The following is a 27,284-nucleotide window of genomic DNA, read 5'->3' as shown; positions in this document are numbered from 1 at the left end:
TTGCCTCGTCCATTGCAGGTGTCCTCGTCGTTCTAGGTCTTTCCCAGTCGCGAGTCATAGGCTGGAATGTTCCGTGCTCCCTAAGACGCCGATCAATTGCTTCGAACGTCTTCCTGTCGGGACACCTTCGTTCTGAAAATCTGTCTCGATACAAACGTACCAAGCCACGGCTATTGCCCCGTGCTAATCCATACCTCAAATGGGCGTCTGCCAACTCCGCATTTGTAAACATTGCACTGACTGCAAAACCACGTTCGAGATGAACACTAACCTGTTGATGCTACGTACTGATGTACTTGATGCTAGTACTGTAGAGCAATGAGTCGCATGTCAACACAAGCACCGAAGTCAACATTACCTTCCTTCAATTGGGCCAACTGGTGGTGAATCGAGAAAGTACAGTACATACTGACGAAACTAAAATGAGCTCTAACATGGAAATTAAGCGTTTCTTGACACTTGTCAACGTAACATCTTTTCTTTATTTGTGTGTGAGGGATGTTTCCTGAAAGTTTGGCTGTACCTTTCTGTTACACTCTGTATTGCTTCCCCCTACTTATACCTCCCGAGGAGATCACGAATGTAAAATTAGAGAGATTCGAGCGCGCACGGAGGCTTTCCGGCAGTCGTTCTTCCCTTGAACCATACGCGACTGGATCAGGAAAGGGAGGTAATAACAGTGAGACGTAAAGTTCCCTCCGCCACACACCGCTGGGTGGCTTGCGGAGTATAAATGTAGATGTAGAACGCCTTCTGTGGTGTCCGACATGTTTGAGATCACCAGTAGCGGCCCTCAGCTCTGCGGTTTTCCCAGAACCTCGCAGCAGCGCAAAGTAGCGGCCGCGCGCTGAAGGACGGCCACCGGGACAGGTTCAGGTTGAGGAAGCACGGCGTCCACGCTAGTTCTAGCCGCGGCCGCCAGGAGGGGGCAGCCGCGCCGCAGTCGCGCTGGCAGTGTTGTGCAGGAACAGCGGCTGTCCACACGGGCCAACTATGGCGGGACACACACAGGTACGTGCGCGTCGCCCGACGCTTTTCGTCCTGCCAGCGTCCACCCAGCAGCGGAAAAGAAGCGCATCAGCACCACGGCCGCGGGCTCTGCATAGTGTCGTTGGGATACGTTAGACAGAGTGCGCTGTTTTGGCAGTGATCAACATGTTGTCTAGCGCGATCACCCCAGTGCTTACAAGGGAACCTCCCCATCGCACCCCCTTCAGATTTAGTTATAAGTTGGCACAGTGGACAGGCCTTGAAAAACTGAACACAGATCAGTCGAGGAAACAAAAAGAAGTTGTGTGGAACGATGAAAAAAATAAGCAAAATATACAGACTGAGTAGTCCATGTGCAAGATAAGCAACATCAAGGAGAATGTGAGCTTAGGAGCGCCGTGGTCCCGTGGTTAGCGTGAGCAGCTGCGGAACCAGAGGTCCTTGGTTTAAGTCTTCCCTCGAGTGAAAAGTTTACTTTCTTTATTTTCTCAAAGTTATGATCTGTCCGTTCGTTCATTGACGTCTCTGTTGACTGTAATAAATTTAGTGTCTGTGTTTTGCGACCGCACCGCAAAACGGTGCGATTAGTAGACGAAAGGGCGTGCCTCTACAATGGGAATGAAAACGTTTGATCGCAAGATCATAGGTCAATCGATTCCTCCACAGGAAAACACGTCTGATATATTCTATACGACACTGGTGACGGCATGTGCGTCACAAGACAGGAATATGTTGTCGACCCACCCAACTTGTACACTTGGCGAATGGGTAAAAAGATTCTTCAACCTTGCCCGATTTAGGTTTTCTTGTGGATGTGATAATCACTCCTAAAAAAGTGATAAAGACATAAGAGTGTCACATAAACTGCAAAAAATGAATGCAACAGTTTCATAGTCGCGCAGTTTTCCCTGCGCTCTGTCAAAACATATTTTTTTAACTTTTTCAAATTTTTGCGTGTGTAGACCGTCGTGTGTTTCGATGTTTGTTTAGGTGTAGCGTCACCATACTACGGCGCAGTTACCTCGCATCGGACGGACGGACAGATAATAATTGTCTGAAAATAAAAAAATTAAAATTGCCACCCACTGGAAGATTTGAACGAAGGACCTCTCGTTTCATAGCTGCTCACGCTAATCACGGGACCACGGCGCTACAGAGCGTATGTTATTCTTCATATTGTCTATCATGCATATAGACTACTCAGTTTGTATATTTTGCTCATTTTTTTCATAGTTCCACGCAACTTCTTCCTGTTTTCTCGATTGATCTGTGTTCAGTTTTTCAAGGCCTATCCACTGTGCCAACTTATAACTAAATCTGAGGGGGGTGCGATGGGGAGGTTCCCTTGTTAGTTACGAATGATTGTCTCAGAGCCGGCGTATTACACTCCTCTGGGCAGTGAACCAGCCAACGCAGCAATCGACGAGGAAGAACCGGTAGTTTTATACGGATCCTGAGACGTAGTTCCACATACAGAAAAAAGTGAAAGTTATAGTACAAAAATTGTATTTCTTTCTAATTGATCATGTCCCCTGTTACGTTTTTGTGATACAGCTTTTGCTCAGGATGATGTAACCGTTGGACATCAGATACCGCCGTTGCATAACAAATGTGTAGCGTTTATTGGTCGTGAGTGAAAGGCGGGACGAAATACCCTCCCTGCAACCCCCCCCCCCCCTCTCCAACCCATGGAACATTCGCTCAAATCTAATACATGAATATTTGTTTCTTCGTCTTCTATGCGTTCCTATTAAATTCATCCGATTACGTGGGTGTGGAAACAGCGTGGCGAAGAAGCTTAAGAGGAACATCTGAAGCAAACTCAGTTACATTTTCTGTACAAATCACTCATTATTTGTATAACAATATTGTGGGGGTGATATGGCATAACCTGTAGAGGTGGGATGGGCGTGAGAAAAATTCATATGTTAAAATAATTAGATATAGAACGATAGTAGTGTCAATTCCACAGTTTTCGGGATCTAGACTTATTGGTGACGGCCACGTGTGACGTTCCACTCCTAGAGTAAGGGTTTGGGAGGAGACTGCAATGACAGTGACATACCAACTTATCTCTGAAACGCCTGAATTTCTGTCAAAATTAGCTACACGTATCATTTGCTGTTTGGAAAAATTTACTGTGACTGTCATCCCCCTACAGCAGAGGCTTCAGAGTGAAAAGGTTTAGCTTAAAATCTTAAATCAGGAACACCAAGAGAAATTTCAACCACATTTGACATACACATGACTCATTATTTGTTTATAAATACTGTGGGAGTGGATACCCCTTGAAGTGTCTAGGAATCGTGCCAACTCGGTTCCCTAGACAAACAAACAACTCGTCTTAATGAGTTTTATAGTCCGCCCCGATAGTTGAGTGGTCAGCGCGACGGATATCCGTCGTACTGGCCCGTGTTCGATTCCCGGCTGTGTCGGGGATTTTCTCCGCTCAGGAACTGGGTGTTGTATTGTCTTCATCATCATTTCATCCCCATCTGGCGCGCAGGTCGCCCGATATGGCGTCGAATGTAATAATACCTGCACCAAGGCAGCCGGACCTGCCTCGTAAAGGGCAACGAATATTCCAAAAAGGACCTGCAAAGTCTATGTCCACACGTTACCATGGTGATTGCTACTGAGACCAAGCAGAGAATTTTTCTGGCGGAGCAGACTGATTTTCCGCACATGAGTGAAATTGTGACGGCATCTGTTCTATTTGAGTGTCCATACTTTGTCAAGTACAGTGTCGACGCGTTAACTGTTTCGTGCGGACAATCCCCCAGTGTCCTTGGTGAAGTAACTGGAACACTTCTTTTTGAAAAGCTATGGGGGTCAATACACGTGACTGTCCACTGTCATTTTGAACAAGAATCACAACGTTGCTGTACTGTGAGGCTATGCCGACGTGCAAAGTATCGGATCACTAGAGTTCTTTATGCTATGCAATGACCGTGACCACCATGTGCGAATTTATTTTAGTAAAATGTTCAAATCTGAATCATCTTCAGTGGCCTATACAATTTTCCTACAGCTCAGAGGAAAGAATTCGTGCAATTCAGAATCCTGAGCATCGATGTGACAACAAGTTGCAGCAGAAGCGTCAAGGTCTGTATGAGCCAACAGGAAAACGCGAAAGTGCGTGCGCATTACCATTTTGAGCTGTCTGAGATACACAATCTCGTACTGGTATTGAGACAAAAGCCCATCTTTGCAATTTTCGGGCAGTTCGTACAGGAACAAGCTTCATCGCATGAAAGGAGGACTGCAATGGCCTGTGATCCGTTACTAAGTAGAATTTTCTGCCATATAAATAGTGGTGGAATTTACCATACACAATAGTCAACGCCACTTTCTGTATTTGATTAGATATTAGATTAGTACTTGTTCCATAGATCATGAATACGACACTTCGTAATGATGTGGAACGTGTCAGGTTAATAAAAGGTGTCAATACAAGATATTACATTATACAAAATATTACATGACACTTAATATTTTTAATTTTTTGTGGGGGTTGAGGAAATTATCCACTTACTATATCCAAAAATTCCTCTAATGAGTAGAAGGAGTTGCCATTAAGAAATTATTTTAATTTCCTTTTAAATGATATATGGCTATCTGTCAGACTTTTGATGCTATTAGGTAAGTGACCAAAGACTTTTGGGCAGCATAATTTACCCCCTTCTGAGCCAAAGTTAGATTTAACCTTGAGTAGTGGAGATCATCCTTTCTCCTAGTGCTGTAGCCATGTACACTGCTATTACTTTTGAATTCGTTCGGATTGTTAATAACAAATTTCATAAGTGAATAGTTACACTGACCTTTGGACGATACTTTTGAAGCGAAAGCAATAGGCCTGTCTTTATCGCCAAATCTGTGCGAAAGCACTGCATCGACTCCATAAGATGGAACGTCACCTTACAACACAACTGGTTTGTCACGATCAAAGTGAACCAAGTATCGATCACTGAGCAATGCGTCTAAGTTTTTGAGAAGCTTCTTAGCACTCATCTGTCCAAACAAAGGGGACGTTCTTGCGACGCAGTGGAGCTGTGATTCGTGCAGCATTCGTTATGAACCGAATATAATAGTTCATTTTCCCTAAGACTGCCTGCAATTCTGTGACATTACAAGGGACTGGGAGGTCACGTATGGGTAACAAATGTGACTGAAGACGATGTACACTTTGACTGTTTATGAGATGACCAAGATACTGCAAAAAATCACACTTTTACAGTCTACACTTGAGTGCTGCATCAGATAACACACAAAACGAACATATAAATTTGCAATATGTTCTTCAGGTGTACAACCTGCTACAACAATATCTTCCAAATAGGTTGAACAGTTTGGTACTTGAGCGGTCAGCTGTTCCAAATACCGTTGAAAAGGCGGGTGCTGAAGCACTGCCAAAGAGCAAACGCAACTATTTAAACAATCCAAAGTGGGTGTTCACAACACATGGTTTGAAATTCTTCATGTAGTGGTATTTGAAGATATGTATCGCGCAAATCAATTTTTGAAAAGTAAGGACTAGCGTGTAATCTGTCCATGAGATCCTCTGGGCGTGGCAACAGATAAGTATCAATCTCAGTCTGTGGGTTAGCTATAGACTTAAAGTCAACACAGAAACGAATGCGACCTGAAGGTTTGAGGAGCAAAACCAGCGGACTTGCCCATTGACTAGCTTGTATTGGAGCAATAGCTCCGCTATCTTGCAACTCCTTAAGTTCAGCAGCCACTTTGTCCCGTAATGCAATGGGAACAGTTCTGGCCAGGCAAAATTTCTGCTGAGTATTGTCTTTCGTAGTAACACGTGCAACAAAATTGTTAGCCTTTCCTAAATCTTCAGAAAAGAGTTCAGGGAATTCTTTCAGGATGCGAGCTACACTGTCGTTGGCATTGAATGCAGTCAGTGACAATACATTGTCCTGAATTTGAAAGTCAACAAATCAAACGAATCAAGACCATGTGTAACTTCCTGGCAGGTTAAAAGTGTGTGCCGGACCGAGACTCGAACTCGGGACCTTTGCCTTTCGCGGGCAAGTGCTCTACCGACTGAGCTACCCACGCACGACGCACGCCCCGTCCTCACAGCTTTACTTCTGCCAGTACCTCGTCTCCTACGTTCCAAACTTTACAGAAGCTCTCCTGCGAACCTTGCAGATTTAGCACTCCTGAAAGAAAGGATATTGCGGAAACATGGCTTAGCCACAGCCTGGCAGAAGTAAAGCTGTGAGGACGGGGCGTGAGTCGTGCTTGGGTAGCTCAGTCGGTAGAGCACTTGCCCGCGAAAGGCAAAGGTCCCGAGTTCGAGTCTCGGTCCGGCACACAGTTTTAATCTGCCAGGAAGTTTCATATCAGCGCACACTCCGCTGTACAGTGAAAATTTCATTCTATGATCATGTGTGTTCTCAATCTCGTGATTGTGGCACAGTGAAAGTCATAAGTCGTGCATGCGAGCGGCACATGGCGGGCAAAGTACTTTTTCCGAGACCAGGAATGTCTTGCCTATTAGAAGCAGTCAGGCGCGGGGAGCGTAGCGGTTCGCATGAGTTACGATTCAGCAATGAAAGAGAGGCATCCGTGTTCAACTGAAATATCATACGCTTTGCACTAAGATGCTAAAGAACAAAAAGTTTGTTGGTCTGGTGTCGCAATGAAGAAATGCTAATGCCTTCAGCAGGCCTTGAATACACTGCAATGATTACATGGGTCTTGTGACGAGATTTTTTTGAGTGGGCAGCATTCTTATGTTTGTTCCGTTGCAAACATATGGATTGTGCGTGACCTTTCTTGCCACAAGTGTAACTCTAATTGTATGGATGGGAAATCTTGGCGTTTGTGCCGTGAATAGCACCGAGGGCATGACTTAATTATATTCACTGGCGTAGCCGCCTGTTTAGAGAACTGTTTACGTTTCTTGGCGTACTCATGCTATTGCTACCTTCTAGGCTAGTCGTGAGCAACAGACGACTCAACCCAACAAATCGGTGGCTGCTCAAATTTGTCAGCCGCTATGGCACCTGAATCATACTGATCAAGAAATGCACTATGTGATGAATTGATGGATCTGACTGTTTCCAAATCTGTTCTCTAAGTCTGACATCAGTTACATCGTACACGATCGCACCAAGCAACATAACATGTGAATATAAAGCACCACAAGCACATTTGAATTTACATTTCCTCGTCATACCCAGTAAATCCATTACCCACTCGCGATAATTTTTTTGTTCCTATCTTTTCTTGCGAAGAAAGAATTCTTACCTAGCCGCAACCACATTCACGTGTTGGTCATAATAGGTAGTTAGAGAAACTAGAACCTGATCATAGGAAAGTTCATTCAGAGTGGCGTTAGGGAACAATTTCTGAATGAGGCAAAAAAACTGCACTTCCTACCGTTGACAAAAAGTAACGTATGGGGGTTTTCAAAAAGTCTCTCCTCAGTGTCGTACGATTGTTAGCCGCGCTTCGGCCAGTTTGGCCGAGCGGTTCTAGGCATTACAGTTTGGAACCGCGTGACCACTACGGTCGCAGGTTAGAATCCTGCCTCGGGCATGGATGTGCATGATGTCCTTAGGTTAGTTAGGTTTAAGTAGTTCTAAGTTCTAGGGAACTGATGACTTCAGATGTTAAGTCCCATAGTGCTCAGAACCATTTTACACTCCTGGAAATTGAAATAAAAACACCGTGAATTCATTGTCCCAGGAAGGGGAAACTTTATTGACACATTCCTGGGGTCAGATACATCACATGATCACACTGACAGAACCACAGGCACATAGACACAGGCAACAGAGCATGCACAATGTCGGCACTAGTACAGTGTATATCCATCTTTCGCAGCAATGCAGGCTGCTATTCTCCCATGGAGACGATCGTAGAGATGCTGGATGTAGTCCTGTGGAACGGCTTGCCATGCCATTTCCACCTGGCGACTCAGTTGGACCAGCGTTCGTGCTGGACGTGCAGACCGCGTGAGACGACGCTTCATCCAGTCCCAAACATGCTCAATGGCTCAATGGAGGACAGATCCGGAGATCTTGCTGGCCAGGGTAGTTGACTTACACCTTCTAGAGCACGTTGGGTGGCACGGGATACATGCGGACGTGCATTGTCCTGTTGGAACAGCAAGTTCCCTTGCCGGTCTAGGAATGGTAGAACGATGGGTTCGATGACGGTTTGGATGTACCGTGCACTATTCAGTGTCCCCTCGACGATCACCAGATGTGTACGGCCAGTGTAGGAGATCGCTCCCCACACCATGATGCCGGGTGTTGGCCCTGTGTGCCTTGGTCGTATGCAGTCCTGATTGTGGCGCTCACCTGCACGGCGCCAAACACGCATACCACCATCATTGGCACCAAGGCAGAAGCGACTCTCATCGCTGAAGACGACACGTCTCCATTCGTCCCTCCATTCATGCCTGTCGCGACACCACTGGAGGTGGGTTGCACGATGTTGGGGCGTGAGCGGAAGACGGCCTAACGGTGTGCGGGACCGTAGCCCAGCTTCATGGAGACGGTTGCGAATGGTCCTCGCCGATACCCCAGGAGCAACAGTGTCCCTAATTTGCTGGGAAGTGGCGGTGTGGTCCCCTACGGCACTGCGTAGGATCCTACGGTCTTGGCGTGCATCCGTGCGTCGCTGCGGCCCGGTCCCAGGTCGACGGGCACGTGCACCTTCCGCGCTCCACTGGCGACAACATCGATGTACTGTGTACACCTCACGCCCCACGTGTTGAGCAATTCGGCGGTACGTCCACCCGGCCTCCCGCATGCCCACTATACGCCCTCGCTCAAAGTCCGTCAACTGCACATACGGTTCACGTCCACGCTGTCGCGGCATGCTACCAGTGTTAAAGACTGCGATGGAGCTCCGTATGCCGCGGCAAACTGGCTGACACTGACGGCGGCGGTGCACAAATGCTGCGCAGCTAGCGCCATTCGACGGCCAACACCGCGGTTTCTGGTGTGTCCGCTGTGCCGTGCGTTTTATCATTGCTTGTACAGCCCTCTCGCAGTGTCCGGAGCAAGTATGGTGGGTCTGACACACCGGTGTCAATGTGTTCTTTTTTCCATTTCCAGGAGTGTACTTTGCTAGCCGCGCGTGCCGCATAATTGTTCGCCTGCCTGGGTCACTTCCCTTCAAGTGGACTCTCCCAACATTCCTCTGTTTCGTTTATCTCAGCCAGCGTCAGTAGTATCGTTGGTGTGTGTCGTTACGTGTTGACGTGAACGTTTAAGTTTAGTTCCTTTGTTTGTTTCGTTTTTGTCACTGTTAAAGTGGTGACCATTGAAAAACGTGTGTTTTTTGTCGAACAGGTGTTCAAAGCTCGCGGTAAATACAGTTTCAGTTCGTCATACATTTAATTCAGTATTCCCGGAGACAACACTCCCATATCACGATACTGTGCGAGGTTGGATTAACAAATTTCGAAGTGACAGATGCACCGAGAAGTGGTCGTCCTAGCCTTTTGTCTGAGGATGAACTACTCGATGTTTCCGATAATGTGCATGAGTCTGAACAAGTCAGTAAGAAAACTCGCCCAGGAAATCGATGTTAGTGTCGGAACGGCCCAAACAGCTGTAAGGAAAAAATTAGAATTTTTCCCATACAAAGTGACAGTCGTGCAAGAACTGAAAAATACTGATCATGGCAAGAGACTGCATTGTTGTCAATGGTTCAAAAATGTCGTTCAACAAAGTGAAAGGGATATTCTTAATGAAACGTTTTTCACTGATGAGGCGTGGTTTCATTTATCCGGGTACATGAACTCTCAAAATTCTCGTATGTGGAATACTGCAAATCCATTGTGTATTCATGAGGAACCACTTCTTTCTGTGAAAACAGGAGTTCGGACTGCAATATCTAGACGTCGTATTGTGACTCCCATATTTTTCAACGAAACAAACGCACAACGATACTGCAGCTATATTCTGTACGCATTCATAGGAGAACTTGTGTTAAATGAAATACTGGAAGGTTATTTTCAACAAGATGGTGCAACCGCGCATGCAGCTCGCGTTTCAATGTCACTGCTTGCTGACGTTTTTGGTGATCGTATAATTTCACAGGGACTTTGGCCTCCACGATTGCCTGACCTAACACCACCTCACTTTTTCTTCAGAGGTGCAGCAAAAGCAACTGTCTATAAAAACCGTCCAAAATCCATCGATGAATTGAAAACTGCTTCTGTTACAGAAGAAGTGTTACAGCTTGTGCTTGAAAACATGATTAGACGAATTGAATTGTGTATTCAACAACAGGAGGGATACTTTCAACATTTAATGTGAAAATTTGTAAGTAAATATGAATATTCAGTAAATTAATAACTTGTATTTCACTGAGTTTCATATCGGCATATTCACTGCGGCATACGCCACGTACGGCTAACAATTATACGGCACTGCGGAGAGACTTGAACACCCCGTAGTTACACAGTACCTGATACTTTGTGAGCAATGGTGTGGGCTTCACACTGCTGCAACCACTCGAGCCATTCCTCTTCTTTTTCCTGAAACTGGCGAAAAGGTGATATGGCACTCGGAGCTACAGTTGTTGCACGTTGTGCAGCGTTCTTTGCTTGGTTTGCGAGTAACTGCTGTGCCGCATTGAGAACGGTTGCGATCTGCTGCGCCTGAAACTGAAACATTTGTATAAGTTGCATTACCTCTATCGCTTGCAGCTGAGGCGCCTGAGCAGGGCGTGGAGGAGGTGGGTTGCTCCTTTTGGAATAGACAAATGCAATAAACAGACAATGCAAGCAAAAAAAAACACACAAACAAAGAAAATTTCTGCAGCGCCCACCTGAAAACTCTGAATAGAAAAAACACTATGAGAGACACTGTTAAAACATGTAAACACACCTCTGCAAATACAAGACAAGGTAGAATTAAGGAGCCAGCAAAACACAAAAGCCCATGACAGAACAGAATCTGTGGCAGCTGATGGCTCGGTGTTTGAACGTTAACAGGTTGCTGCTATGGTATGCGTTCAACTCGTCGCCAATGTTGTTGTGTCTAGGAATCCTGCCTATTCGGTTCGTTAGACAAACAATCAACTCGTACTAATGAGTTTTATTATAACGAAACAATACAATCCTTTGATGGATGTGGCACAAGCAAGGGGAGAATTAGAAAATAATTAGTCTTCTTCAGAATAGGCAAACAGAAGTCTGTGCTGCATAGAGATTCCTGAGGAAGTGGCTAAGGTTGGCACTGCTATCGAAGTCTGGCGCAGCACGTATGTGCTCTCCACCTAGGGGCTGCTGCCGTAGCGTTACCGTCCTGGAAGGGAGGTTGGTCAGCATGTGATTGGTCGACTTCTCCTCACAGCCTTCTCTTCCCTGTCGTTCCTGACTGGCGTGCCGGAGCTGACTTGACGCCGCAACACCCCTACTGCCGTCAGGGCAGTGTGTCGACCACATCATGTTTCGGAGACAGAGACCAAGTGGGGTAGAGCAGTGATTAGCGCTCTGGACGGTTCAAACCTGCGTCCAGCCGTCCTAATTAAAGTTTTCCATGATTTTCCTAAAAGCGCTTAAGGTAAACGCCGGCATGGTTCCTTCGAAAGGGCATGGCCACTTTCCTTCCCCACTACGAGCTTGCGCTCCGTCTCTAATAACCTCGTTGTCGACGGGATGTTAAATACTTATCTCCTCATCAGGGTTAAAGATCATACCACAAGACTCGATACTATACGTTTAACGGCATGTGTAGAGTCACATGTTTTAAAACAGAAGATAGTGAGTTCCAAGAGACAGTCCTTTTTTTCTCGAAATGACATTCAGTTACTGGCAGAGTTACAAGGACAGTCCCTTCAGTTATCAATTGATATAATTTAACTTACATGATCGATTTCGAAGTTATACATACTCAGAAGCGAATAAAAAAAAACTGCCTCGGCTACAAATAAATATTTTGTTGTGGCCAAGACTCTTTTCTGTTCAATTTTAAGATAACTTACCAGGATCGCATATTCTACACGAGAAAATGTCTCATAAATTACTCACGCAATTTCATCCTCAGACGTGAATGTGGCACCTCTTCCAAAAAAACTTGGACACGAAGTGATTCATAACGTAACCACATCCAAAATCAGTAGTGTGACTGTAATCATAGAAGATAATGGCACCTAGTAATGACTCCACCAACTGACGATATTTGTTGCATTTAGTACTTAGGTCTTCCATCTCTAACGTCTTTGACAAGACTAATTCTAACCGTCTTTCTTCCTGGTCAGAGCCCATTATACCATCGACGACAATGTGTTCTCACATGGTGTTACTTGGCACAAGTGAGATTGCTATATCCAAAATGTTGGCAAAAACTCAGATTTATTGCTCTTTGATAAGTAAAGGTGCTTAGAACATCTAAATTTAGTCAAAATTAAATTTGTGTAGGTGGTTATTAAGTCCATCGAACATACTGTACCGAAGTTGTGGCAGTGACTTGCTGCATGTATCAATCCTTATAGAGTGCTTTTGAACCCTTTGTGAAAAAAAAGTTCCATGTGGTACGCTGGTGCTTTGCGGAGTTTCTTCCCTGTGATTAATGTACTACGAAGGCGTGGTTGAATTCTAACTAGGAAATATGACATTTCCGGGGCTTGTCCCTATAACACATTTTCCCTAACATCTGTATGAACAGAAGGTGCCAAAAAACAAGGGAGAAAGGAAGTACCCTATCTACTACCGTATCAGATTTAATCTTTCTGTAAGACAACTTGTTAATAGTCATACCTGTGTATACGGCTGTGTGCTGCAGTCGGAGCAACCTCATAATTTCAATGAACATACCATAGTAGCACTACATAATCATATAACATGTTTCAAAGCATGAAATGCTAACAAGAAAATTGATCTGCAGATGGCATTATTGTAATGCAGTTCAATTTTTCCGGTAAAAGAGCCCTTTATTTGAAAACACATTCATCGCTTTTAGTTCTAAATTAAACTTACCTGAAGTCTGGTTAATAAATTAACCACATTTTTCAGGGCAGACCCACTTAACGGCGTTAAGTTTCTGAATAAATACTTCTACTCCCTTTCCCGCTATGCTGACTGAACAATTTTGGATTGTAATAACTGCGATGTCAAAACAGATGTGATCTGTCCGTCTTTGAAAATGTTATGGTAAGAAAACTTAGTATTACTGCTCATTTAGATCGTGTCGTCCATACTCTCCCGTTTTCTGATATTAAAATGGTAGGTTTTCGGAGACATAACACAACTTTTTATTTGCGGTGGTGAAAACTTAAATGTCTTCCCACCATCGTATTTCCTGTTCAGTTTACAACAGCTAAATGTCTTTCTTACGTACCAGAAAAAAATGTCTGCTTCACTTTTCTTACTGGGTCGGCGTAACTATTAAGTTGTCTTACAGAAAGATGAAATCTGATACGGTAGTAGATAGGGTACTTCCTTTCTCCCTAATTTTTTGGCACCTTCTGCAATTTATGCCATGTACTGAAAATCAGGTAGTCACTAAGAACACTATTTGTCTTAAACTGCGAATCGGAAGAACCGCGTGGTGTTACCAGTCTGCACTCTGAACTTTTCAGTCACTGTTTTTGGTGAACATGCTATGCAAACCAGTGCTTATGCGATAAGTGGTACATCTGATGAAATAACATACAGAGCGCATAACAACTGAAAAGGCAACATAATAACACGTTATAAAACTGATAATGAATATCATTATATTATGTTATTGGAAGAAGAAAGGGAAGGGAATTGTACTAGTTATACGATGGTTTCCATAAGCTAAAGGTTACTCAAAACCTATGTTTAGCACTACATCCTTCAACTCGATGGCGTAGTACAGGCGCTGTCCATAGGAACGTGCTCAGTTGTACGTGATAGCGGCAATCTATTAAACAGACTGTTAAGATCTTTTAATGTGCATGTTCAGAAGTGGAGACATTTGTGGTACTGGTGGACACACGGTGTTCCAGCCCGTTTAAACTTGCTTCTCACCACACCGCTTGCTCAAAAGAAATAGTTAATTAGCTGCGTGCGCTATGTGGCTTAACTATTCACGCTTTCTGGGTGAGTGTAATAGGCAAAATCCATTACATTAACTCCCATCAGCCCCCTCGCTAAATGCCAAGTCGCACGGTGCTTAAAATGATTCCCATCTGCCGGCCGCGGTGGTCTCGCGGTTCTAGGCGCGCAGTCCGGAACCGTGCGATTGCTACGGTCGCAGGTTGGAATCCTGCCTCGGGCATAGATGTGTGTGATGTCCTTAGGTTAGTTAGGTTTAAGTAGTTCTAAGTTCTAGGGGACTGATGACCACAGCAGTTGAGCCCCATAGTGCTCAGAGCCATTTCTTTTTATTCTCATCTTCTGATGCTGCGCCTCTCCTACAAGTTCAAACTCTAGAAACAGCTTACCGAGAAACATTACATCACAACAATGTGATGCTGGAACTTTCCAAGTTTGCTAGATGCGCACTCTAGATTGCTAAATTCAAGTCACAAATATCCATAATGTTAAATGAGTACACACGTATTCTTGGAATTCACTTGGCGTTCTAGAAACGGACGAGAGAGCAGTCGAGTTATACATACGTAATTAAAAAATTCAAGCCAACAACCTGACGAGGACGACGCCAAACAGTCCTCATCCCTCTGCCTCCCCCCTCCCTTTTCCTCGCCCCCCTCTTATTCGCTTCCCCTCTTTCCCATCGTTACTACTGCCCCTCAGCGACGAGAGCTACATAATGAGCGCAGCATTCCTTCTCGTGTGTAAATACTTTCATAAAGTGCCCCCTAGATGGTCAATAGTATTGCGCAATATTTTCGGGTCTCAGTAATGTTGAACGCGTAGGGATGAGTTTGAGAAGCTGCCCAATAATACTGAGCACATCAAACATTTTTCAAATATATTGTGCCGCCTGTGGACAGTGTAGACAACATCCTTACCAGTTGTTGCTGCAGTCATGGGATATCTTCATGTTTGTTGTTGTTGTTCCGCTGGAAAAGTGTTCAAACCAAGACAAAAGAGCGTTGTTATTAGAAAGATCAACATGTATAAGTCATTGGCTATGAGCACTATGGGACTTAACATCTGAGGTCATCAGTCCCCTAGAACCTGGAACTACTTAATCCTAACTAACCTAAGGACATCACACACATCCGTGCCCGAGGCAGGATTCGAACCTGCGACCGTAAAGTGTAAAAGTCATTGCTGGCAATGTGGGCTGCTAGGGAAGATGAGTACAAAAATATAAATGTTAAGAATGAATAGTATGATTTGGTGTTCGGAGAAAAACATGTTACCGGAGCATACAGCCGCGAAGGAAAATGGTATAAAATATTTTAATAAATGCAAAGTTATGAATAAAAGTGAATACAGATATTTATGTGTGTGTGTCCCGGAATATAAACCTTTAGAGCAAATATTATTGAATGACGTTTTGCTATAACTAAGAGGAGAACCTCCACTTGTAGATCTGAAATCTTCGAAAGAATTGCCTGTTACAAGGTAATGTAGCGTAACAGATAAGCGCTTTCTCTTTTCTTTTTTTGCATTTGCCGCTTACTTAACGACATTCTTTGCCGTATTTAATGCACGTCCCATCGCGAACAGTAGGGCAAATTGAGAAAACGTATATTAGGTAATGGGCATGTCTCCGAATATTTTGATGCTGTTTATGTACATATGTTCTCAATAAAAACATAAATCTTAAATAAACTACGAAAAATTCAATGGGGTCCACTACGTAACTTTTTACCCAAACGTAAGTTATACTGCAGTAGCCAAAGTCATAGTATTGTATCACCGTGCCAAACGAGAGGTTTAGCGAAATCAGGGGATATCACTTCCAGAACTGTGTGAGAAATTTGAAATTGAGTAAAAACACTGTAGTCCAGATTCATCCACCGGAGGAAAGGGGGAAGAGGCGATGTATGTAGACACACAAGTACAGAGCCAAACATTTCCAGCAGGGCTAATATAACAAATATTGGACCATCAACACCTAAAAAGTTATGATAATCTTTTTTTCGTCCCACTGCAATTCTCTCAACACGTTTTCGTGAGTGACGTATAACGCTCTTCGAACCAGTTTTTCACCTTCTTTGCTTTCTGCTTGCAACAAAGAAGAGTAATTATCACAACAGTAGCGTCTTTATCGTCCAACATCCAGAACCACACCATGTTGTGCAATATTACCGAGCAGTCAAGGGAGAACTTCAGTAATATTATTCTGCATATTGTAGGCCGTCTAAGGGGGACGCTTAAGATACACTACTGGCCCTTAAAATTGCTACACCATGAAGATGACGTGCTACAGAGAGAAAATTTAACCGACAGGAAGAAGATGCTGTGATATGCAATTGATTAGCTTTTCAGAGCATTCACACAAGGTTGGCGCCGGTGGCGACACCTACAACGTGATGACATGAGGAAAGTTTCCAACCGATTTCTCATACACAAACAGCAGTTGACCAGCGTTGCCTGGTGAAACGTTGTTGTGATGCCTCGTGTAAGGAGGAGAAATGCGTACCATCACGTTTTCGACGTTGATGAAGGTCGGATTGTAGCCTATCGCGAATGCGGTTTATCGTATCGCGACATTGCTGCTCGCGGTGGTCGAGATCCAATGACTGTTAGCAGAATATGGAATCGGTGAGTTCAGAAGGGTAATACGGAACGCCCTGCTGGATCCCAACGGCCTCTTATCACTAGCAGTCGAGATGACAGGCATCTTATCTGCATGGCTGTAACGGATCGTGCAGCCACGTCTCGATCCCTGAGTAAACAGATGGGTACGTTTGGAAGACAACAACCATCTGCACGAACAGTTCGATGACGTTTGCAGTAGCATGGACATCAGCTCCGAGATCATGGCTGCGGTTACGCTTGACCCTGTATCACAGACAGGAGCGCCTGCGATGGTGTACTCAACGACGAATCTGGGTGCACGAATGGCAAAACTTCATTTATTCCCTTGAATCTAGGTTCTGTTTACAGCATCATTATGGTCGCATCCGTGTTTCGCGACATCGCGGTGAACGCAGATTGGAAGCGTGTATTCGTCATCGCCATACTGGCGTATCACCCGGCGTGATGGTATGGGGTGCCATTGGTTACATGTCTCTGTCACTTCTTGCTCGCATTGACGGCACTTTAAACAGTGAACGTTACATTTCAGATGTGTTACGACCCCTGGCTCTACCTTTCATTCGGTCCCTCCGAAACTCTACATTTCAGCAGGATAGTGAACGACCGTCTGTTGTAGGTCCTGTACGGGCATTTCTGAATACAGAAAATGTTCGACTGCTGCCCTGGCCATCACATTCTCCAGATCTCTCACCAACTGAAAACGTCTGGTCAATGGTGGCCGAGCAACTGGCTCGTCACAATACGCAAGTCACTACTCTTGATCAACTGTGGTATCGTGTTGAAGCTGCATGGGCAGCTGTACCTGTACACGCCATCCATGCTCTGTTTGGCTCAATGCCTAGGCGTATCAAGGCTGTTATTACGGCCAGAGGTGGTTGTTCTAGGTACTGATTACTCAGGATCTATGCACCGAAATTGCGAGAAAATGTAATCACATGTCAGTTCTAGTATAGTATATTTGTCTAATACCTGTTTATGATCTGCATTTCTTCTTGGAGAAGTAATTTTAATGGCCAGTAGTGTAGTTGTGCCAGCGTGCGGCTGGGCGGCGTAAAGTATCTTCGTTCTAAAAACACGGGGTGTAAACAATAACTGTTTACAACGTATCGAACTGGGGTAGAAGAAGTGACCTACGGTTTGCTATGGGATATTTGTTGTCTATCAAGTCGGAAAACTCAGCTGGCCTAGAAAAACCATCTAAGCTGCAGCGTATTCACGTCGTGCGAGATGTTCAATATTTCCTCACAAACTATTAACCATAGAGAAAAAGGAATAGGACTTTTTTGTGTAGGAAACGTAGTGTAGTTTAATTTGGTACTTGTGTACGTTTCCGACTTGTTCAAGGAAAACGCACTAACGTAATCTTCAAATGCATGGCCACCCCAATACTCACTCCTCGCCGGTCGGAGTATGTGTTTCATGGCACTCCCTCACAAAATTGCGACTACACGAATTTTATCTGTCATATTTGACATTTTTCGGTGTACACTTTCTGGGCTATTACGCCACCGACTTAGTCGTGCACTAACTGATCGTAAATATGTAAATTTTACCTCACAGTTTTGTGGATTTTTACCAGCATGAAATGCCGCGCGGGATTAGCCGAGCGGTCTCATGCGCTGCAGTCATGAACCGTGCGGCTGGTCCCGGTGGAGGTTCGAGTCCTCCCTCGGGCATGGGTGTGTGTGTGTTTGTCTTTAGGATAATTTGGGTTAAGTAGTGCGTAAGCTTAAGGACTAATGACCTTAGCAGTTATGTCCCATAAGATTTCACACACATTTGAACATTTTTTGAAGTTAAATTTGAATCCAACTGTAAACATAATTAGTTTTTGTATAATGTTCGCAAAAGTCTTTTTCTCCTTTCATTACTCTCACAGCCTGGTTTAAATTAATAGTGTTGACGAAATAGCCGACAAAGGCTTGCTGCCGTGAACACGACCACCCCGTCTTCAGGCAGCCACAGACTTGAAAGCGGTGGCTCACAGGCTCGTCCTTACCTCTCGCTGAGCGGTAGTAGGCGCTTCAATCTGGAACAGCGCGACCGCTACGGTCGCAGGTTCGAATCCTGCCTTGGCCATGGATGTGTGTGATGTCCTTAGGTTAGTTAGGTTTAAGTAGTTCGAACAAGGAAATAGGCCTTGAAAAACTGAACACAAATCAATCGAGAAAACTGGAAGAAGTCGTGTGGAACTATGAAAAAAATAAGTAAAATGTAGAAACTGAGTAGTCCATGCGAACATGGGCAACATCAAGGACAGTGGCAGTTAAGAAGCGCCGTGGTCCCGTGGTTAGCGAGAGCAGTTACGGAACGAGAGTCCTAGGTTCAAGTCTTCCCTCGAGTGAAAAGTTTAATTTTTTATTTTCAGTTTATGTAACAACCTCTTACGTTTTCATCACTTTTTGGGAGTGTTTGTCACATCCACAAGAAAACCTAAATGGGGCAAGGTAGAACAATCGTTTTACCCATTCGCTAAGTGTACAAGTTAGGTGGGGCGACAACATATTCCTGTCATGTGACGCACATGCAGTCACCAGTGTCGTATGGAATATATCAGACGTGTTTTCGTGTGGAGGAATCGGTTGACCTATGACCTTGCGATCAAATGTTTTCGGTTCCCACTGGAGAGGCACGTCCTTTCGTCTGCTAATCGCACGGTTTTGCGGTGCGGTCGCAAAACACAGACACTAAACTTATTACAGTGAACAGAGACGTCAATGAACGAACGGTCAGATCATAACTTTGAGAAAATAAAGATGGTAAAATTTTCAGTCGAGGAAAGACTTGAACTAAGGCCCTCTCGTTCCGCAGCTACTCATGTTAACTATGGGACCACGGCGCTCCTGAGCTCACATGCTCCTTGATGTTGCATATCTTGTGCGTGGACTACTCAGTTTGTATATTTTGCTTATTTTTTCATAGTTCCACACAACTTCATCCTGTTTTCTCGATTGATCTGTGTTCAGTTTTTCAAGGCCTATCTACTGAGCCAACTTATAACTAAATCTGAGGGGGGTGCGATGGGGAGGTTCCCTTGTAAGTTCTAGGGGACTGATGACCTCAGATGTTATGTCCATTGTGCTCAGAGCCATTTGAACCCTACCTCTCGCTCGGTTAAGGTCAAGATTAAAGAAGACTCACTCTCTCCTCATACATGGTATCATTCAGCAAGGTTTTACAACCCGGCTGAAATCTCGCAAGCAGATATAACTGTGAGCTTGGCGGTTTGCTACGACGGGCCCATTGCAGTCATTAAGGGTCACTTTGCTCTAATCGCCCGCAGACGTTCCCACCAGCTGCCGTGTCGCGGTCGAGCGTACACGAACCGGCAGGGGCAGTGTCGCTTCTCCCATACCACGCGAGGCACCGCGTACTCAAAACATCACCTTGTCAGCTCATATTGTTCTACTTTTTTATTTTTGTATTTCTTCTCGATACCCGTATTTTAATGCCAACCTCTTTCGTTATTCCATTCCGCTTGTCCTTTCACCTGTGGCAAGTTTTTCTAGCCCTTCGCGAATTAGTTGTCGCTCCTCGACAGCTCGACTTGTTAAGCTTTCGCATTTTGCCGCACCTAATCGCAGATGGAGGCAGGGCTGCGGCTGCTCGGAGGACCAGTGATATTCCACAGGAAGCGGACCATCAAGGCGAAGCCGCGGAAACCTGTCCTCTGACGTCACGGACCGGCCCTGACCGGCACACGGCGTTTGTTTACGACCAGATCTCTGACGTCAACGTTCTGCGGGACAGGGCTCACTGTGTAATCAAAATACTCCATCTTCAAAGTTATTTGCAGCTCCTCTGTCATTAGAGCTAGCTTTTATTTTTAATTTCGTCGAATTAGCTACCAGAAAGAGAGACAAGCTGTGTAGGTTGCCTGTGGGTAGAGTCCGTTGTGGTAGACGCCAAATCCCGCCACAGAGCCAAGCTCGGGGAATAACACAAGGTAAGTGATATAAATGTAATTAATTCGAGTGCTGTTAGAATTTTACCAGCGCAACACAGTGCAAGTAGTTACGGAAATGTAACAATTATTTCAAGAAATACATCAATTAGCCACTTTTTAAAAAAATTGTATATCATATGAAAGTATAAATCACTGCAGCTAGTTACAGATTATTTACATCACGTGTTTCGGACGGTTATACCTCCATTAGCAGATGCATTTACAAAGAGAAAAAATTATAACACCAAAAAAGGAGTTACGCGTCATAAACGAAAGTTGGTAGGCGTGTTTCTACATCTTAAAGAAGATGTCTGTTCAAATTTAGCCGGCCGCAGTGGCCGTGCGGTCTAGGCGCTACAGTCTGAAACCGAGCGACCGCTAAGGTCGTAGGTTCGAATCCTGCCTCGGGCATGGATGTGTGTGATGTCCTTAGGTTAGTTAGGTTCAAGTAGTTCTAAGTTCTAGGCGACTGATGACATGTTAAGTCGCATAGTGCTCAGAGCCATTTGAACCATTTTGTTCAGATTTTGCACCATTCCGATAACAGCGGCGCTATTAGCGCCACTATGACTAAGCAATTCATATTTGCTTTAAATACACGATGTGACGGTCGTGGGTGATTGTTACCTTTGACACTAGACTTGGCAAGTTGTTGTTAGTCAAGTCTGCCTTTAAGTCGACAAAGACGCCATTGGCAGCATCTCCTTGAGTCTGAAAGAGGTCGTGGAATAGGTCTAGAAGGAGTTTGATGTTCCTTTTGAGATACCCTGGAAAGACTTGGCAGCAATAGAGCCACTGTACGTAACTTGGCGGCGGTGGTCACGAGAACGCATGCTCCCAAGAAACCGGGCTGTGGACGGTCACGTGGCATTATCGAGAGGGAAGACCGTCGTCTTAGGCGCATGCCGCTGGCGCACTGTACTTGGCGCATTGTACTTCATTTGTAGCGACAACACGAGCAGCAATTGGCACCAAAGCAAAAAACCTGTTGCATCAAGAAGAGCTCCGAGCCAGACACTTAGTAGCGTGCCTGATACTGACCGCAAACCGCCGCCATTCTCAAATTCAGTGACGTCAAACGATAGCTCGTTGGAGGGCATGCTGCATGTATGTTGTGTTCCCTGTTGAAAGGTGCTTCTGCCTCGGTGCCAGTGATCGCCTTGTGTTGGTTAACAGGAGGTCAGCTGACTGCCTGCAGCCAATCTGTCACCGTACTAGACACAACAGACCTACACGTGGTTCAAAATTGGTTCAAATGGCTCTAAGCATTATGGGACTTACCATCTGAGGTCATCTGTCCCCTAGACTTATAACTACTTAAACCTAACTAACCTAAGGACATCACATACATCCATGCCCGAGGCAGGATTCGAACCTGCGACCGTAGCAGCAGCGTGGTTCCGGATTGAAGTGTTTACACCTGCAGTTATGGTCTGGGTGCGATTTCGTACGACAGCAGGAGCTATCTCGTGGTTATACCACGCATCCTGAATGCAAATTTATAAGTCACTCTGTGATTCTACCTGTTATGCTGCCATTCATGAACAGTATCCCAGCGGTTGTTTTCTTGCCTGCACGCTCGCCTCCAGCTGTTGTAACCCTACATGCTCTAAGGAGTGTCAATATGTTGCCTTGGCCTTCTCGACCTCAAGATCTGTCTCCAATCGTATACATATGGGACATATTGAACAACACCAGCGTCTTACACAAACAGCGCTAGCCATCCTTGTATTCACTGATCAATTGCAACAGACGTGCACATCCTCCCACAAACACATATTGATGACGTTATGAGGGGTAGAATACTAGAGCAACTGGAGGCTGGTCAAACACAGCAGGTCTTAGCATGGGCCCTCCGTGTGCCACAAAGTGTGATGTCAAGATTATGGCAACGATTCCAGCAGACAGTAAACGTTTCCAGCCGCTACAGTAAGGGACATCCACAGTGTACAACACCACAAGAAGACCGATATCTCACCATAAGTGCCCGCAGATGGACACGTAGTACTGCAGGTAGCCTTGCTGGGGACCTTACCGCAGTCATTGGAACGGTTGTCTCCAGAGACAGTCTACAGACGACTGAACAGACCTGATTTATTCGTCTGGAAACCTGCAAGGTGCGTTCCACTGGCCCCTGGTCACAGGAGAGCCGGTATAGCCTGGTGTCAAGAACACGGTACATGGTCATTGGAACAGTGGTCCCAGGTTATGTTCACGGACGAGTCGAGGTATAGCCTGAACAGTGATTCTCACCGGGTTTTCATCTGGCGTGAACCAGGAACCAGATACCAACCCCTTAATGTGCTTGAAAGAGACCTGTGTGGAGGTCGTGGTTTGATGATCTGGGGTGGGATTATGAGTGGTGCACAAACACCCTTGCATGTCTTTGGCAGAGGAACTGTAACAGGTAAGTTGTATCGGGATGTCATTTTGCACCAGTTTGTCCGCCTTTTCAGGGGTGCAGTGGGTCCCACTTTCCTTCTGATGGCTGATAACGCACGGCCCCACCGAGCTGCCCACGTGGAGGAGTAACTTGAAAAAGAAGATATTAGGCGAATGGAGTGGCCTGCCTGTTCTCCAGACCTAAACCCCATCGAGCACGTCTGGGATGCTCTCGGTCGACGTATCGCTGCACGTTTTCAAACCCCTATGACACTTCAGGAGCTCCGACAGGCACTGGTGCAAAAATGGTAGGCTATATCCCAGCAGCTGCTCGACCGCCTAATCCAGAGTATGCCAACCCGTTGTGCGGCCTGTGTACGTGAACATGGTGATCATATCCCATACTGCTGCCGGGGTACATGCGCAAGAAACAGTGGCGTTTTGTAGCACAACTGTTTCGGGACGATTTTCTCAACTTATCACCAGTACCATGGTTTTACATATCTGTGTCGTGTGTGTTCCCTATGTGCCTATGCTATTAGCACCAGTTGCGTATAGTCCCACGTTGTGTGGCACCACATTCTGCAGTTATCCTTAATTTATGAGCATGAGTGTAGGTTAATTATACACTCCTGGAAATGGAAAAAAGAACACATTGACACCCGTGTGTCAGACCCACCATACTTGCTCCGGACACTGCGAGAGGGCTGTACAAGCAATGATCACACGCACGGCACAGCGGACACACCACGAACCGCGATGTTGCCGTCGAATGGCGCTAGCTGCGCAGCATTTGTGCACCGCCGCCGTCAGTGTCAGCCAGTTTGCCGCGGCATACGGAGCTCCATCGCAGTCTTTAACACTGGTAGCATGCCGCGACAGCGTGGACGTGAACCGTATGTGCAGTTGACGGACTTTGAGCGAGGGCGTATAGTGGGCATGCGGGAGGCCTGGTGGACGTACCGCCGAATTGCTCAACACGTGGGGCGTGAGGTCTCCACAGTACATCGATGTTGTCGCCAGTGGAGCGCGGAAGGTGCACGTGCCCGTCGACCTGGGACCGGACCGCAGCGACGCACGGATGCACGCAGAGACCGTAGGGTCCTACGCAGTGCCGTAGGGGACCGCACCGCCACTTCCCAGCAAATTAGGGACACTGTTGGTCCTGGGGTATCGGCGAGGACCATTCGCAACCGTCTCCATGAAGCTGAGCTACGGTCCCGCACACCGTTAGGCCGTCTTCCGCTCACGCCCCAACATTGTGCAGCCCGCCTCCAGTGGTGTCGCGACAGGCGTGAACGGAGGGACGAATGGAGACGTGTTGTCTTCAGCGATGAGAGTCGCTTCTGCCTTGGTGCCAATGATGGTCGTATGCGTGTTTGGCGCCGTGCAGGTGAGCGCCACAATCAGGACTGCATACGACCGAGGCACACAGGGCCAACACCCGGCATCATGGTGTGGGGAGCGATCTCCTACACTGGCCGTACACCTCTGGTGACCGTCGAGGGGACACTGAATAGTGCACGGTACATCCAAACCGTCATCGAACCCATCGTTCTACCATTCCTAGACCGGCAAGGGAACTTGCTGTTCCAACAGGACAATGCACGTCCGCATGTATGCCGTGCCACCCAACGTGCTCTAGAAGGTGTAAGTCAACTACCCTGGCCAGCAAGATCTCCGGATCTGTCCCCCATTGAGCATGTTTGGGACTGGATGAAGCGTCGTCTCACGCGGTCTGCACGTCCAGCACGAACGCTGGTCCAACTGAGGCGCCAGGTGGAAATGGCATGGCAAGCCGTTCCACAGGACTACATCCAGCATCTCTACGATCGTCTCCATGGGAGAATAGCAGCCTGCACTGCTGCGAAAGGTGGATATACACTGTACTAGTGCCGATATTGTGCATGCTCTGTTGCCTGTGTCTATGTGCCTGTCGTTACGTCAGTGTGATCATGTGATGTATCTGACCCCAGGAATGTGTCAATAAAGTTTCCCCTTCCTGGGACAATGAATTCACGGTGTTCTTATTTCAATTTCCAGGAGTGTATTTTGTGTTCAGATTTTTCTTCCGTCAGCGTATGTCAATATGTCACGGGTAACCTGTAGGATACTCTTGCAAATGACTCTAGAAACTCCTCATCACAGTCAACAGTCTGTTAACGGTGTACTGTAAACTGCACACGTTGAATTTTGCCCCGGAAAAGATCGAGGAAGACTCCACTAATCTCCTCGTCCCTAGTCCGCGACTTGTCCTGCAGGTAAAAGAGCCTTGGACCCTCGTTTGTTGTGCTGATGAAGAAGACTGTATGTGCTCGAACAAGAACTGTAATGCCTAAATTTTTACAATCGGAAATGATTATAATATCTTTATTTTCTCTTAGGCGCAATGAAATTTTTATTTTATACACAGGCAAATCTTCAGAAAATATAATGGAAAACACTATATCCGAATTACAAAGATTGATTTTAAAAATCGTATACTTGCAAGCAGGTCTTTATCAGTTTCTTTGGGGGCTTCATACACCAATGTCCTGTCTTAACACCACAGGAAAGAGTCCAGAGGTGTGAGATCCGGCGATCGCGCTGACCATGGGACAGGACCAAGAAGGTATTCTGGACCAACGACGAGGGTAAGTCTTGTCCATGTGCTCGCAGACGTCATCATCGAAGTAGACTGGTGCACCGTAGTTTTGAAATCACATCATTCCGCGGGCAGTAAGGGGTAGAATCTCCAAGGACTGTGGCAGTACCTCTCGCAGGATGGTCATGTGATGTGGACCAGTCAAACAGGGACGAAGCAAATAAGGTCATATTGGGTTATCTTGGACAATACCGGCCCATGCATTGATAGGGGCTCGTTGGTGGCGGCCACCGATGAGAGTGGTATCGGGATTTTCCTTACTCCAAAAATGGCTCAAATGGCTCTGGGCACTATGGGACCTAACTGCTGTGGTCATCAGTCCCCTAGAACTCAGAATTACTTAAACCTAACTAACCTAAGGACTTCACAAACATCCATGCCCGAGGCAGGATTCGAATCTGCGACCGTAGCGGTCGCGCGGTTCCAGGCTGTAGCGCCTAGAACCGCTCGACCACGTCGGCCGGCCCTTACTCCAGACATGGCTGTTGCAGCTGTTGAAAACACCATCACGGATTACTTCGAACGATTAGTGTGAACTACATCGTTATTATGATGTGTACGCTGTGTATGTCCACCATACAATAACTATGCATTGCTCGCCGTTGGTCCCCCTGTCTCAATATAATGGGTTTTGGACCCACTATCACCTGTTCCAATTCGATCCAAAAGATTTGAGACACCCGGCATAGGTGCCATGAGTTGCACGTAGCGTATTCTAAATCTAACCTAAAAACATTAACTATAATTCTACATGTACAGCTGTATCTATCACATTGAGGTGCATGACAATGAGTACTTCGCTTTGTACCTCGTAAAGGCTTCTTCCCATTCCAGTCACAGATGGAACGCTGGGAGAATGATTACTTAAACGCCTCAGTGGGCGCTCTCATACTAAATGGCGATCAAAAACGTTTCTGTTCGAATGCCACACTAAGTCCTTGCCTGCACGTTGGTGCTTATGCACCCTTAACGGAATCGCATTAGGTTACATACACACCGCTGTAACACATTCAATTGTAAAATGTTTGATCGCCCCGTTATTACCTAAACTTCTCCTCGTGATCCCTGCGTCATAGATATGCAGAGGGTTGTAGTATATTCCTATGGTCACAACATAAACCTGTCCTTGATACTTACTAAATAGTCTTTCTCCGGATAGTTTGCCTCTATCTTATAGTCTCTGCCAGTTCAGTAAATCTATGATCATTACTGTTGCCCTTCTACACTTGATCAATATTCTAGTATGGCTCACACTAGTGTTTTTTAAGCATTCTCCTTTGTAGACTGACTGCATTTCATTAATATTCTACTAATGAACCGAAGTCTACCACCTGCTTTACGTACGTCTGTGCCTAGGTAATCGTTTCATTTCACGTCACTACAAACTGTTACGTCCAAGCATCTGTACGAGAGCTGACCATTTCCAATAGTCATACGATACTACATTGTTTTCGTTTTGTGAAGTGCGCAGTATCACATTTCTTAACATTTAAAGCAAGTTGGCAATCTTTTCACTACTTAAAAATCTTATCAAAATCAATATTTGTGCAGATTTTATCAGATATTACTTATTTATAGACAACTAAATCATCCACAAAAAGTATGTTACTAAAATATTGTCAGCAGGGTCGTTAATATACAATATTAACAACATGGGTGCCAAAACACTTCCCTGGGGTGCACTCGAA

General features: G+C 45.6%; 1 protein-coding gene across 2 annotated transcripts in view; it reads left to right on the top strand.

Annotated features, from left to right (window-relative positions):
* The first annotated feature begins 873 nt into the window (after positions 1 to 873).
* LOC126284636 (serine protease filzig-like) overlaps positions 874 to 27,284 on the top strand; it is a 290,556-nt gene continuing 264,145 nt past the window's right edge. Inside the window, exon 1 of one of the 2 annotated variants that reach the window (XM_049983711.1) lies at positions 874 to 1,011. In XM_049983711.1, the coding sequence (XP_049839668.1) occupies positions 994 to 1,011 (18 nt within the window). In that variant the 5' untranslated portion in view covers positions 874 to 993. The remainder of the gene's footprint in view (positions 1,012 to 27,284) is intronic. The other variant, XM_049983712.1, reaches the window with a different exon arrangement.

The sequence above is a fragment of the Schistocerca gregaria genome, chromosome 8, assembly GCF_023897955.1.
Source record: "Schistocerca gregaria isolate iqSchGreg1 chromosome 8, iqSchGreg1.2, whole genome shotgun sequence".
NCBI classification, from domain to species: Eukaryota; Metazoa; Arthropoda; class Insecta; order Orthoptera; family Acrididae; genus Schistocerca; species Schistocerca gregaria.
This window is presented reverse-complemented; position numbering and strand designations above follow the sequence as displayed.